Source organism: Gekko japonicus, unplaced genomic scaffold (genome assembly GCF_001447785.1).
Source record: "Gekko japonicus isolate JY-2015 unplaced genomic scaffold, Gekko_japonicus_V1.1 scaffold106, whole genome shotgun sequence".
NCBI lineage: Eukaryota > Metazoa > Chordata > Lepidosauria > Squamata > Gekkonidae > Gekko > Gekko japonicus.
The window spans coordinates 386,562-401,143 of NW_015170890.1; the positions used below are offsets into that span (position 1 = coordinate 386,562).

Consider the following 14,582-nt stretch of genomic DNA (forward strand, 5'->3'; position numbering starts at 1 on the left):
TTTTATCATGTTTTCATAATACATGTTCCTAGCATGTCTGTTAACTGCTGTGAAATTGCTTCCAATTTATACAGACCCTATGAATTAATGACCTCCAAAATGTCCTATTGTTAACAGCCCTGCTCAGGTCTTGCAAACTGAGTGCTGTGTCTTCCTTGATTGAATTAGTCCATCTCATGTTGGGCCTTCCATCTTTCCCTGCTGCCTTCAACTTTTCCTAGCATTATTGTCTTTTCCAATGACTCTTCTTGTCTCATAATGTGACCAAAGTATTCAGTTTGGTCATTTTAGCTTCCATTTTTCTTTTCTTTCTGTGAGCTCTCTTCATTGTCCAACTTTCACATTCATACATACTAATGGAGAATACCATAGTATGGATTATCTTGGTTGCCAGCGACTCATCCTTAAGGGTCTTTTCTAGATGCTTCATGGCTGCCCTTCCCCGTCTCAATCTCCTTCTGGTTTCTTGGTTGCAGTCTTCCTTTTGGTTGATGATTGAGCCAAGGAACAGAGCATCATTAACTATTTTAATGTCTTCGTTGTCAGCCTTGTGCTATGTAATCCCCCCAGTAGTCATTTCTTTTGTCTGCTGGATGTTCAGCTGTAATCCTGCTTTAACCTTCATCAGTAAACCTTCATGTCCCTTGCTTTTGTTCAAAGGGACTCTATATATCATCTGACTACAAAGAGACTATATTATCTGAGAATCACTATCACAGCCTATAAAAATACTGTTTTATAACAGACTTGAAAATTTCAGCTCCTAAACTGTACTGCAGTAATTTTCAAGTCTGAGCTTGATAGGAACCAGGGTTTATAGCTGTTAGTTCTATTCCGTTTGGAATATAGATTTTACCTGGTGTTTGTTTGCCCTTGAGGCTACCAGAAGCCGAAGAAATAGAACTGAAATTTTTAATGTATTTATATGTTTTTGTTACTGTCCCAGTATTCAAGCCAGGATCCAAAGAACCACCAGATGTAAAAATTAAGAGAGACCATTTTGGAAAGACCTGACCATAATTAATTCACAAGTGTTCCCATTTTGTTTTGCACTGATAATAGCTGTGAAACAGCTCCTTGTAGCATGCCAGTCCATCATCTCAAGAATTTTCCTTTTGTTTTTCTGTTTGCAGATTTTATTCCTCACCGTACAGTATTGCAACAAACCGCATGATCCCACAGACATCTATCACGCCATTCATTGCTGCTTCCCCTGTCTCCACATATCAGGTATGTTGGAATTGCATGTGCCTCATATATCCCTAACTCAATGTTTATGATTTCCATATTAACAAAAGAGAAAAAAATGGTGCCTAGCTGCTCAGTTTGGCTTTGTACCTGCTTTGGTAATACAAGGTTTCCAGTGTTTCCTGGGCTTGAGTCTCCTCTAAGCAACAGTAGTTATTAGTTATCATGCATTTTTCCATCAGCTTTTCAGCACACGCATCTTTTCAGTTGGTATAATCTGATGTTTATCAAATTTAGAAAGCTTTTTTGCTTTTGTTTCATTATGAGTAGAATTTGTCATGAATGCTTGTTTTGTTACTATCGTACATTAAATGTTTGTTCAGAGCTTGTACTTTTCGTCCAATGACAGTACTTTTAAATTTCTCTTTAGTAAGTTAGATTTCATTACGCTTATACTTACATTGCAGCTTACATAACAAAAGTATGACTTAAAGCAGTGACCCTGTACTACATGATTATAAGCGACTTTTTGCAGTACTGATGTGTTTAAACTTTCTGTTGTCAGCACATATCATTACTGTACCAATGCCTAATTTGTGCAGGTCATTACTGATGTGAAGTTCTGTGTTTAAAACAAGCCGCTAGCAGATTTTCAGTGAAAATTGGTGGGTTTTTTCATGAAAATTTATTCATATAAAATACAAAAAGAGTTTTTTGTATTTCATATGAATAAATTTTCATGAAAAAATCACCAATTTTCACTGAAAATCTGCTAGCGGCTTTCAAAAAACCTGGAAGAGACTATATGATTGGTATAATGTGAATGGAGTTAAAGATTAAGCTGATATGGCAAAGATAATATTTGAGTATGTAGTAATATATAATAGTGAAATTAGAGAATATTAACAAATATTAGAGAATAATGAAGCGATGGATTAGGTATAGTAACAAATTGTAATTAGTCTCTTGGTTATATGTTGCTTGTTGCAGTTGTGTATGTCTGTGTTTAGGAATATAGGAAAACAATAAATGTGTACCCTCGAGTACTTAAAAAGAAAGAAATACAAAAAGAGTTCATTTTCATTTTTTGGGTTCTTACTGCTACATGAAAATTAACCAGGACTATAGGAGACAATGTAAATTTAAGATTTCTGATCATATCATAGGTTATTTTTTGATAAACACCCAGTTTTCTAAGCATCCTCTTGTTTTGTCAGTCACTACTCTACGTCTACTCTTCTGTATGTATAAAAGCAATCGTCTGTCTGCCCTGTCCTATCATAATGATGATGTCCGTGGGGAATTGAGATCACAGGGGGAGGCCCTTCTGACTCTGGCAGCAATCAAAGAAATTTGTTTGGTTGGTGCACAGGAGAGGACCTTTTCAGTGGCAGCCTCACAATTATGGAGAAATTTCCCCAGGGATGTGCGCCTGACCCCCCCCCCTCACTGTCAATCTTCAGGAGGCAGTTGAAGACAGTTTTATTTAGGACAGCAATTGGTTATTAGCAGTCCTGATTTGTGATTTTAAGGCCCCGGTCACATGGAGCATTAGCCACGCTAGAGGGACGGAAGATAGGTGGATTTTCCTGGCATGATCTCACCGCCACATCTGGGAAGCGTAAAGCTCCCGTGGCTCACCCGAGGCTTCCTGCCAAAGACGCGCGGTAAAAAACTAGTCCCTTGGAGGTACTAGTTTCCGGAAACCGCGGGGCAAGGGCAGGCGTCTCATCGTGTTTCCGGTGGCATCCGGCGCCCGCCCATGCCCCATTGCGAAAAGGTTTTTTTCCCCCCGAAGTCTGCAGGGATGCGCACAGGCACCCAATGGGGCATGCGCATACTTCAGGTTAAAAAACAGAGACACAAACCCGTTTGCCGTGCCGCGCTGCTTCTTTGGCGTGTCGTGTGATCGGCACCTCCCCCCTAACCACGGGACCGTGAGGGGATGCCTGGTCGCGCAGTCGCGTGTTATTTTGCTGCGGGGCAAACAGCCACGCCTCCCCCCCCCGCGATATCTGGCCCGTGTGACCGGGACCTAAATTGTTTTTTATGTTTTAATGTATTTTATGTGTTTTTTAATCTATACCGTAGCTACCTTGAGCTCCATAAGGAAGAAAGGCGTCTAATAAATGTTTTAAATGAAACAAACAAATAAATAAATAATGTATCCTGCAGTATGCTTTCTTGATCAGCCATTCTGTACCCCTGTGATAAATCTACATTACTTTCACTTCTGCCCTAAACAGACACATTTGACAAAAACTGTTTTGAACAAAAGAGGGAAAGAAGCCCTTTGCTGAATTGTATTCTGATTCTCTTGATGTGCGTGCCAGGCAACTTTTCCTGGCTGCTTACAAAATCAAATCAAATACCCCTGACTAATGCATATGCAAAGGGCAAGGTTACAGAGACAATTGAGTATATCCAAGTATGTACTTACTTGGACCAAAGTAGGATGATATCTCAAATGGCAAGAAAAACTGATATGGAATAAAAAAGTCATTTGAAAGATACTTGTTGCAAGAAGTGTTGGGGGTGGGGGAAATGGTTGATTTGATTCAGGTTCAGTCATCACAGAGAAATTGCAAGAGTTGAAGATATGCTGAGAATTTAGACATGACAGATCAGGAGGAAGGCGATAATAGTTGATGTTTCCTCAGAGATTTCTGATGTTTTAGACTCTGTCTGCAATTCTTTATTGTGAAGGAACATTGGATGATATTGCAAGGACATGAAAGAACAAAGAAATAAAGAAGAAGAGGAAAGGAAGAGAGAGCGATTAGGGAAGGTCTTGTATAAACGAATGTGTCAGCAAGAGAAGAACTGGGGCAGGAACAAATGGACAAAAAAGGTTGGCCCCAATCAGCTTTTCTGCTTGTGAAAATGGAAGCCTCCCCCCCTTTTTTTTCGATCAACAGAAAAGGGCATTCTGGGATCATGGGACAGAAGTAGGGTTGCCAGCATCCAAGTGGTTCAAGCCACAAATGAACCACAGTGACTAACCGAAGGTTGCACCCCACCAATATTCACTGCGAAAAAAATTGATTCTGTTCCCATTACAGTCCACAAACTTGCTTCTTCTTTTGTTCCTTTATTTTGCATCATGCAGTGCTGCTGCTGCTTCCAGACAATTGCCATGCGACAACGGATTTCCTGGGTACATATTCTGTTTCCCCTAATGCTTCGTCAGATTGCTTTTTTATACGTGGAGCCAATGCTCTAAGCCTACTCAGGGTTAATCTTGTGTTTCCTTCAGCATCTGCTGGGTAGTGAGAGCCAGAGGATGCTGAAAGGAAACAGGTATTTCCCAACCCAGAGCTGGCAACCCTAGACAGAAGTCATATGGGACAAAGGCTTTACTAAGGACAGGAATTGTACAGGATTGAGTGAAAAAGCTGGCCAGATCCATCCCACATGGCTTCTAATTTATTGTTAGGAAGTTAGGCAAAAAGTAAATTAAAGCATTTGCTGATTTGAAGTTTATATAGTATGAAAATGAGATGGAAGGAATCAGAGCAGCAAAAACTGTGTTCTTGAAAAGGATTGGGCCTGTTGAAATAAACGGTGTAGTTCATAGTGATTACCAGCAAAGCTTTATGACCATCTGAGAGTGTTTGCTCATTGGATAATCAAGTTATTATGTATAATAAAGTCTGAGACTGCATACCGACAAGGTGCTGGATAACCTCTGGCCCTAAACTTAATTCAACAAGACTTGCAATAAGAAGAAGAAAAGACAACTTTCTCTAAGCATCCTTCTGAACTCTTGGATATAAAGAATTATATTTTAATTTTGATTAACTTCAGTTTTAATTACATATTATAACCACAACTGTGATTGTATTCAATCGTGCCATTCTTCCTTGTCGTTACTAATTCAGAATTATAGGAAGATTTGAATGCTGTGAAATTATAAGAAAAATCTAAAATGTCTTCCAAGAATGCAGTGACTAGAAATTTAGTTGGTAATGGAAATAATCACAATAAACTTTAATAGTGAAATGAGGAGGAGGAGGAGATTGGATTTATACCCTAGCCAAAGGAGTCTCAGAGCAGCTTGCGATCCCTTTCCCTCCGCACAACAGACACCCTGTGAGGTATGTGGGGCTGAGAGAGCTCTCTCAGAAACTGCCCTTGAGAGAACAGCTCTCCATTTCCATTTCATTTATTAGCTTCATTGGCCCGAGGTCTTAAGCCAAACATACAAACAACAACTATAAAATACATTACATATAATTACAAGATAATTTAGAGAGAACAGCTCTGAAAGAATTTATGACTGATCCAAGGTCACACCAGCAGCTGCATGTAGAGGAGTGGGGAATCAAAGCCGGTTCTCCCAGATTAGAGTCTGCACTCTTAACCACTACACCAGACTGGCTCAGGAACAAGACTCTATCTACTTATTCAAACAGCTAATGAAAGCACAGCTTGCATTGCCAACAATTTGTTTACTGCCACATGAACACATGAAGCTGCCTTATACTGAATCAGACCCTTGCTCCATCACCGTCAGTATTGTCTCCTCAGACTGGCAGCGGCTCTCCAGGGTCTCAGCCCGAGGTCTTTCACATCACCTCCTACCTGATCCTTTCAACTGGAGATGCCAGGGATTGAACCTGGGGCCTTCTGCCTGCCAAGCAGATGCTCTCCCACTAAGTCACAGCCCCTCCCAACCTTTTGTAATGGTTGTGAATGACATTTGTGGGAGTGTCTGTAATATTCTCTGATGTGTGTGTGGTCAACTCTTTAAAGGCATGGAATGGAATAGCTGCAAGTAGCCTAGGACTGGATCTTAATTGTTGTTGGAGCTCTTTTGAGAGAAAAGCTAAAAAGCTGCCACATGTGAAGTATGAATCTGGATCTATATCATCTTGGAGCTAAGTGCAGATGATCTCTCGATCTTGCATGTGACCTCCTGGCTTTGTTGTCCATAGCCTGGTCTAAAGCCAAAAGTCTCTAATTTTGCTTGAAAAGTGTACCGTATACTGGAAGTCTGGAGGGTGCATCAGGGAGTGAAGATCTTACTTTCATTGTAAGAGGTATTATTCTAGATGTTTTTGCAAAAGCAATATTCTTATATAGGGGCAATGAAATTACTGGTTAAAAAACTGAAATATTTCTTGGAAAACAGTTAATAATATTAGGCCACTGGGACACTTCTCTGTTTTTAACAAAGTTAATTTAAAGATGGTATGATGCATTCTGGGTGTGTACATGTCTTACTCAAGAGCTTGCTAATCAATTAAGAGTCTTTGCTAACTATTATCTTCTTAGCTGATTGAACTTTTCCTGCAAGAGAAACTAACTTGAAACTTGACTCATGTGCTCTGAACCAGGATAACTGCCAATGCCAGAAAAATTCCTTCCATTGCAATATGCCACCTTCCATTGCAATACACCACTTCAGTCAGGCTGGCTTTATAATAAGGCAAGGTAGGGCAGTAGCCTCAGGTGATGAAATGGGGAGGGGAACTGCCCTTTCCTCCACCACCACTATCTTGCCTTCACATCTTGCTGCCCTTATATTGCCCCAGCCAGGGCTTTTTTTTTTTGTAGAAAAAGCCCAGCATGAACTCATTAGCATATTAGGCCACAGCCAACAGCAGAAATATATTAGCATATTAGGCCACACCCCTAACAGCACAGCTCATTAGCATATTAGGCCACACCCCACATGTTACCAGAAGTGTGGTCATCCAACCACACCCACCTTTTGCTTCTTATTCTGTTTACTTTGTTGTCAAAACCCTGGGCTTTTTTTGTAGCAGGAACTTCTTTGCATGTTAGGCCACACACCCCTAATGTAGCCAATCCTAATGAGTGTCTGCTGTTAGGTGTGGCCTATTATGCTAATGAGTTCCTGCTGGGCGTGGCCAACTCAGGAGCCAGCTGGAACTCCGTTCCTGTGCGTTCCTGCCCAAAAATAGCCCTGGCCCCAGCTTCTGCCTGCTCCTCACCCCTGCCTCCTCTTGCCCCTGCTCCCCTGCTGCCTAAGAACCAGAGCAACTAACACTCCCTCTGTCCTCATTCTGCAGACATCTTAAAACACAATGCATTGGCATAAATGTCCAATAGAGCTTCCAAAACTTTCTCCAGATTTTCATGCTTTGCAACACTGTGGAAAACCTTATTGGGCATGTACAGTTTGTCATATTGTGATTCAAGATGCCTGGGAACAAGGAAGGAAGAATCATTAGCTGCTCCATCACTCGGGGTGGGGGGAAATGCAGGACAGTATGTTGGTGGCTTGCTGGTGGAACAGAGAGGCAGCCTCAGGCCAGTTCCTTCTACTGAGCCAACACTGATTTTTATTAAAGGTGATAAAGAGTCAGCTGGGCCTCTGTCAGTAAGCTAATGAGCAGCTATGCCCTCTCATAAGAAAGGAATGTTGGAGCCGTGAGTTGAGCAGCTTGAGGACCCCAGATCATGCCATCCTTTCTGGTATGGACTTACCCTTATCCTAATGATTAAACAAGACGTGTCACATTCTTCTCATTAGTCACAGTATGCAGCATTGATTATTTGTTCAGGGCTGAGTTTATGTACTGTTTCTCTGTGCGGACTGCCACTGACATCAACTCTGCAACTTCCTTTCTCTTCCGGGTAGGCTGATATAGACCTGTGTGCTGGTCAGCACTGCTGCTGTGGGGTTTGCGGGGTTGCATCCAAACCACAGGAACAAGGCTCTTGTACAGACTTGCCTTTCAAGTCCTGAGTGGGGTTCTGCCATTAAAGTTTACAAGCCTGCACTTGGGAGGGAATCTAACCAAGCTCTTCAACTTTATTGACATGTGAAATTAGGACAGAGACGTTTTCTGAAGCGGAGCATCAAGGGCTCAGTCTGCTCTATGTTTTATTCAAAGCTCAGTTGTTGTTGTTCAGCACACTGTTATGCTAATATGGTGCTTTCTGATATACAGGTTCAGAGTACTTCATGGATGCCTCATCCGTCATATGTTATGCAACCAACAGTAAGTGAGCATTTGTTCATATACACATATGCTTTTCTGGTGTTACTGGGAGTGGGGTAGTTTCACCAGGTTGTAGAAGTTACTTATCTTGAACATCCAAGTTCTTTAACTGGTTATTGAAGTGATATCTGGTACAAAATAGTAGGCTGGTCATTAGAGAACTTAGATTATATCAGTTCTATTCATTTTATCTTTGCATGCATTATTGCTAAATACTGTGTACATGGGCAGGGCTACATAACTCAGATTTCCGATTTCCAGCGGTGTGAGATAGCAGACAACCAAGTAAACTATGCCAGGGTAAACTAGGGACAGCTGGGTCATACTATTAACCTTAAAAGGTCATTTTATTAACCGCACAAGTCAGGTGCAGGGCTAAATATGTAACAAAATGGTTGTCTGTAGCCACTGTAAGAGATTTCTGGTAACAGGTTCTTGGTCTTCTCAATCAACAATGTAGCATGAAACTAGAAGAGCAGTACACAGACAAAAATGAGTTCAATGTTATGTGGGTTTTGTGCTATGTTTGGAAAGTAGCAGTTACACTGATCCATAAAACCCCTGGCCCAATGTTAGTGCTAGCAGGGGGACAGAAACAAGAAGGGGAAAAAACTGAACCTAACACACTGCTTTTTACTTGTGAATACTGTGGGAACACAATCAAAGAAGGAAATTTTTGGACCATAAGTTTATTTTATAATCACTGGGCTAGTGATTGCACTTTAAAGGTCTTATGTGCATATTTATCCTGTGTCTGGTGATTTTACTTCTGAACAATTTACTTTATGGTCCTTATTGAATCTATACTGTGTATATATTTCTGATTGTGTCTATGTGACTATAATTATTAACCATCTTGCCACATATGTATGACCTCTGAGGAAGGCCTTTTTGGCCGAAATGCGTAAGGTCAACTTTTTAAGCCCTTGATATTGTTATGTTTTATATACATTGGTTGTAATTGGGCCCCTATATATGTTTTAAAATTTGTTATTATCAATAAATACATGTGCCTTTTTTATGGAAAGGTTTTAATATTGGCCCTCCTTTTCACTAACCTTTGTTTGGTTCTGGAGTGCTAGCAGGGGGTTCAGGGCTATTCCCAAGTGGTTGACAGATGTCAGGTGTGCTGAAGACATCTTCATTCTGCAAATACCCTTAGGGAAGCTCCCTAAATTTGATACCATTTCAGCTGTAAGATTATGTTAATAAGTATGCTGTTGGGGAAGTTTTTGGTGGGGAGGGTGGCCATTAATGATGGTAAGGGAATTGCAAAGTTAAGTACGCTTTGTATATTCTCTGAATCATTACATTAGGGAGAGCAAGAAAATTACACTCCTGTGTAATCTGAATTGCAAGGATGAACACATCTGCTGCTGTTCCTCTTGTTAATTTTTTCGTTCTTTCTTTATAAAATAAAAAGGTTTTCAGTGAGGAAGGAAGGAACCTTACCAAATTGTTGAAATATTCAGAGGCATACAAGAAATGAATCACTGCTGCCTTATAAATTATCTGCTGGTTTAGTTCTACTAAGGATTGGTTGGATGGCTCTTATTTTGATAGGTGTCCTGTAAAGTTCTTTTTAACCTTGCTTACCAAGTAAGGTTAAAAAAAAAATCACAGCTGTAGTGCTAACAAAGCATTATTGACAAAGAAATAGGTACATTTACTTTGCAAGGTCATGGGGGATGTTTGCTGTGATGTTTGGCTTATTGAATGGTTGTGAATTTTGTTCACATTTTCTTAAATCTGCAGCATTCTTTATCAAGCTGGTACGACTTTGTGCAGCCCAAAATTCACTCTTGTCAATGCACCTGAGCTCAATGAAATGCATTACCTTAGCTTTGTCTCTGCCATGCTCATAGGGACCTGACATGAAACACTAGCCCAGAAAGAATCAATCATACACCAGAAGAAATGTTTATAGCAGTGGAGCTAGATCCTAGAGACACGATTGCGTCCCTGTTTCAGATTTCTTCAGCTGCTCAGAAGTGGGTGCATTTTGTATGCAAAGTCATGCACTGATTCTGCAGGACAAATTTGACTGTTGGTTTGGAGAGACAGGAGATTAGGAGGAAAGTACAAACTGAGTGTGTCTGTGTGTGGGGGGGGGGGTGTCCTTTGCAGTGTGGTGATGGCAGCATTGACACTTTCCCCAACTTAAGTATTCAGCATTGTCATTGATTAGTGTTACTTTTAAGATGCCTTATATAGGAGCTGTGGTGGCTCAAGTGGTTAAGACGCTGAACTGCAGGCTGTGGAAGGTCAGTAGTTCAGCAGTTCGAGACCTGAGTTGCCGCATGACGGAGTGAGCTCCCATCTCTAGTTCCAGCTCCTGCCAACCTAGCAGTTCGAAAGCAAGAAATTGCAAGTAGATAAACAGGGACCACTTCAGTGGGAAGGTAACAGCCTTGGTGTTTAGTCATGCCGGCCACATGACCATGGAAACGTCTTTGGACAGTGCTGGCTCTTTGGCTTTGAAACGGAGATGAGCACCGCAACCCTAGAGTCGGACTCAACTGGCTTTCGAGCAAGGGAACCTTTACCTTTTACTGCTTATATATAATATTTGGGTTTTTGTTATTGGCTGTGCCTCAAACTGAACAAACTCTGTTAATCACTAGATATGCACGGAGCAGGAATAATTCCCTCACCTACATGCAGTAATACTCTCAGCCTGATTTGCAGCCCTTTAGGTCATTCACTACGGTTGCTTCCTGAGGGCAGTTTTCAAGTCTGCAATGGCCCATCATCCTGTTGCGGAGAACTCAAAAGTTCAGGGTGAAATTACCAAGATAAATCCCTGCCTCTAAATCTGTATGCAGGGCCCATTTCTTCCTTAAGAGGTAGGGAAGGATGTCAGCCCTTTAAACCACCTACACTGATGCTTCCGTGAAGGTTTACAGGTAGAAATAAATATGTTCCCTGACTGTTCTTATGCCCTAGAATTATGAGTCTTGTGTTAGAATCACACAGAGAAGTGAAAAGAGTTTCTATAGCTAGAATTTTTTTCCTCATTCCCTGTATTCACACACAGGATTTTTGACAGCAAAATTAAAATATTTCTTGATTCCTGTTTCAGAACCTTTATTTTGATCTTACTGCTGCATTGGCAGTGCTTGGGTATGACTGATTTTAGTGAATTCCTGAAGACATTATTTCACAATGGAACCTAGTATCGGATAAAACTGCAATTCTCACTGTGTGTAGGAAGGTCCAAACATACTTTAGAAATAAAAGTAATGCTTTCTTTATTGATTCAAATACTAAATCGTTCATGATTCTTTTCGATTCTAAACATATTGTGTGTGATAGGACTACAATGTTTCTAGTCTCTAAGTTCCTTTGGGTTTCATGTCTTGTCTCTCGTGATAAGGAAGAGTGAGGACAAAAAGAAAAAGAAAAGAAAGAAACACCCCTCAACAAGTTGCAGAGAGCATAATAATTTCTCCAAACTGAACGGTTGAAGAACCTCCGTAAGAAACTACAACATCTAAGACCCTGCCATGGGTGCCTGATAGGTAGCCCCTTCCCCTCATTGTGTGTGTGGCCCTAGTAAGGTAATGTAATTAATAATTGTACAATGTAAACCGCTCAGAGCCCTTAGGGGGTGAGCGGTCTATAAATTGAAAGTTAAATAAAAATAAATAAAATTATGAACAAGTTATAGGCTAATATCAGAATATACAGAAGTACTGAAAGTCAGTAACAAAATGTGACTAATTTAATACAGTAGATAATCCCCCTTCCCATTGCCACCTTGGAATGTATATTCTTTGCAGCAAGGGCAAATAATGAAACTTTATAAGAAACATATGCATCAATGTCAGATAACAAAAATGAGATTTGATCCTCAACTGGGTATACACTATGACAAGATAAAATACCTGCTAAAAATTTAGCCCTCGGACTGGAGTACAGTGGGCAAAAGAGGATATAATGATGTAAGTCCTCGAGTACATGGGTGCCACAAATACATAGATGCCAATGTACATGGGTGCCAATGGAGTTTGATTAAAGCAGCCCTCCAAAATTGCCGTTGGCATTGATTGAAACTGGGAAGTAAAGGACACTCTAAGTACATATTTGAATATGTTGACTAGATATGGAGTTCTAGTATGGTCCGATTTAATTAGTTTGTATCATGGTGCTGTTTTTGATTTTAATATCAAAGAGCCGTCTATTTGGGCATCAAAGTCATAAATCTAGTTTCTAAGTTGGGCTTTATCAATTGATGTTCTCAAAAGATCATTGGGGATAGAATATCTTGAACGAATGTTGTTAAGGAAATCACGGCATTGCGAATCTTTGGCTAACAGCAGGTCAAGGATTGGTGACTGAGTTAGTTTGTGAGTTTTCCATTCTTTTCCAGTATCTAATAATTATAAGGTGTGCCCGAGCCTTAAGAGAAGGGATACCCGCTTCAGCTCTCATCAGAGCAGCTGGAGAACCCTTAGGGAGAGCTAAAATGCACCTTAAAAATGATTCTGGACTACTTTAAGACTGGCCAAGACGGCATCATTCCATCCCCATACTTCGACTCCATACAAGAGATGGGGTATAACCTTACTCTTGTATAGTTTCAGAACAGGGTCTATAAGGCGACCTCCCTTGGAGTCAGTAACATCTCAAAAACTAACAGAACTTGTAGAAGGGTATGAGATTTTGTGAGTCACTGCTCAAGTTCTATCTTTCTTTTAAAAAATCTGGAATGCCATTCAGAATGTGAGTGTGTGGGTGGGTGTGTGCGCAGTCCAGTTGTTATGATTCCCAAGTTTCCATCTATCTAGGATTTCTACCTTTTGGTGGCTTCTAGAACTGGGCAACTGTTACTAGAACTGGGCAACTGTAAAGTCTATTGATGTGAGAGAGATCTTAAAGGTGCTCTGCAGGCTAATTTTTTTTTTGCAGGATGCCAGTTTTTTCCTTTAAATAATTAAATTAAGTATTCAAGCTTACCAACTTAACAGTAGCATCCTAAAGAGAGGTATGTCATTGACTTCAGTTGATGTGACTCTGCTTAGGATCACATTGTAAATGTACATGGCTTTTTCCCCTTTTCACCAGGTTCTGCTATTTGACTGCATTGGAGGGGAAAAAATCCAGATCACCACATTCATATTGTAATCTTTTGGCTCCAGCTTTCTTAAACAAATTATTTTGAATTCCTCGTGTCTGCTCACAAAAAGCTCTCAAAACTTATAGCTTTTCTATCTTGAATATGATGTGCTTTTATCGTAAGTTCAGTGTGTTTGAGTACAAATGTGAAGAAACAGAGCATTGATTCTGTGTTGTGTGTCCAAACTGAAACATGATAGTTCACCTACATAATAAGAAAAACAAACAGAAAACATGCCAGAAAAATTAAACTGGCTGCTATTTTCTCAACTATTCTCTCAAAAAGCTGTGCATTTTTAATCACCCTTTGAAAATGAGCTAGCTAAACCAGAGAAGGCTAAAGGTTGAAATAACTTAACCAGAAGCTGGTGCCAAAGCTCAGCAGAACAGTCATGAAGTATTTCTTTAGGCAGGAAATCAAGGACTTCCAGTTTGATAACTCTGATAATCAAGGTACCAATCGGTATGGTGTTCTGTGGTGTCACATGTCTGATGCAGGTCACATCAACTTTTCCCCAGCCCTAATTTGTGATATCACTTAAATACAATTCAAGGCAAAAACCATGCAAGTGTGCAAGTATCTTAAGGATGAATTCACTTGCTTAGTTAACTTAGGCCCAATTCCCAATACTGTTTGTTTATGCAATCGTGTATACCATCAGGGGTCTTTTGGGGCTGGAGTGCACCGAAGCACCGCTCCGGGAGCCCAGGAGCTGGCAAAATGGCGGTGGCAGCAAGCCCCGCCCCCAGCTCCCACGCTACGACCTGTCACCGCCTTCCTGAGGCCCACGCTGGACTGCTGCAGCCCCGGGGAGTCCTGAGGAGGCCTGTAGCTGCTTCCTGGGGCTCATGCCAGAGCGCCGCGGCCCCAAGGAGGCCGGAGGAGGCCCATCGCTGCCTTCCTGGGCCAGCGCCGGAGCGCTGTGGCCCCGGGGAGGCCGGAGGAGGCGTGTCACTGCCTTCCCAGGGCTCACACTGGAGCGCTGCGGGCCGGGGGAAGGCCAGAAGAGGCCCCCCGCCACCTCCTGGGGTAAGTGAGAGATCCGTGGGGGGTGGCGGAGGCTTGATTTGGGGAGTGGGGGATGGGAGAGCCCTCCCATTTCTTTGCCCTCTTTCTTTCCCTCCTTTCCTTCCTCTTTTCTTTTCCTCCTTTTCTTTTCTCTTCCTTCCTTCCTCTCTTTTCCTTCTTCTTTCCTTCTCTCTTTTTCCCTCTTTCCTCCTTCTTCCCTTCTTGCTCTTTCTTTCTTTCCTTCCTTCCTTCCTTCCTTCCTTCCTTCCTTCCTTCCTTCCTTCCTTCCTTCC

The 14,582-nt window shown here is 41.3% G+C and overlaps 1 protein-coding gene across 1 annotated transcript in view; it reads left to right on the forward strand.

Annotated features, from left to right (window-relative positions):
* The window catches only part of RBMS3 (RNA binding motif, single stranded interacting protein 3), a gene marked incomplete at its 5' end in the record, with an annotated part of 435,264 nt that overhangs the window by 343,249 nt on the left and 77,433 nt on the right, over positions 1 to 14,582 (forward strand). Inside the window, 2 exons of the mRNA XM_015418391.1 lie at positions 1,134 to 1,230; positions 8,112 to 8,162. Coding sequence (XP_015273877.1) covers positions 1,134 to 1,230; positions 8,112 to 8,162 — 148 coding nt within the window. The remainder of the gene's footprint in view (positions 1 to 1,133; positions 1,231 to 8,111; positions 8,163 to 14,582) is intronic.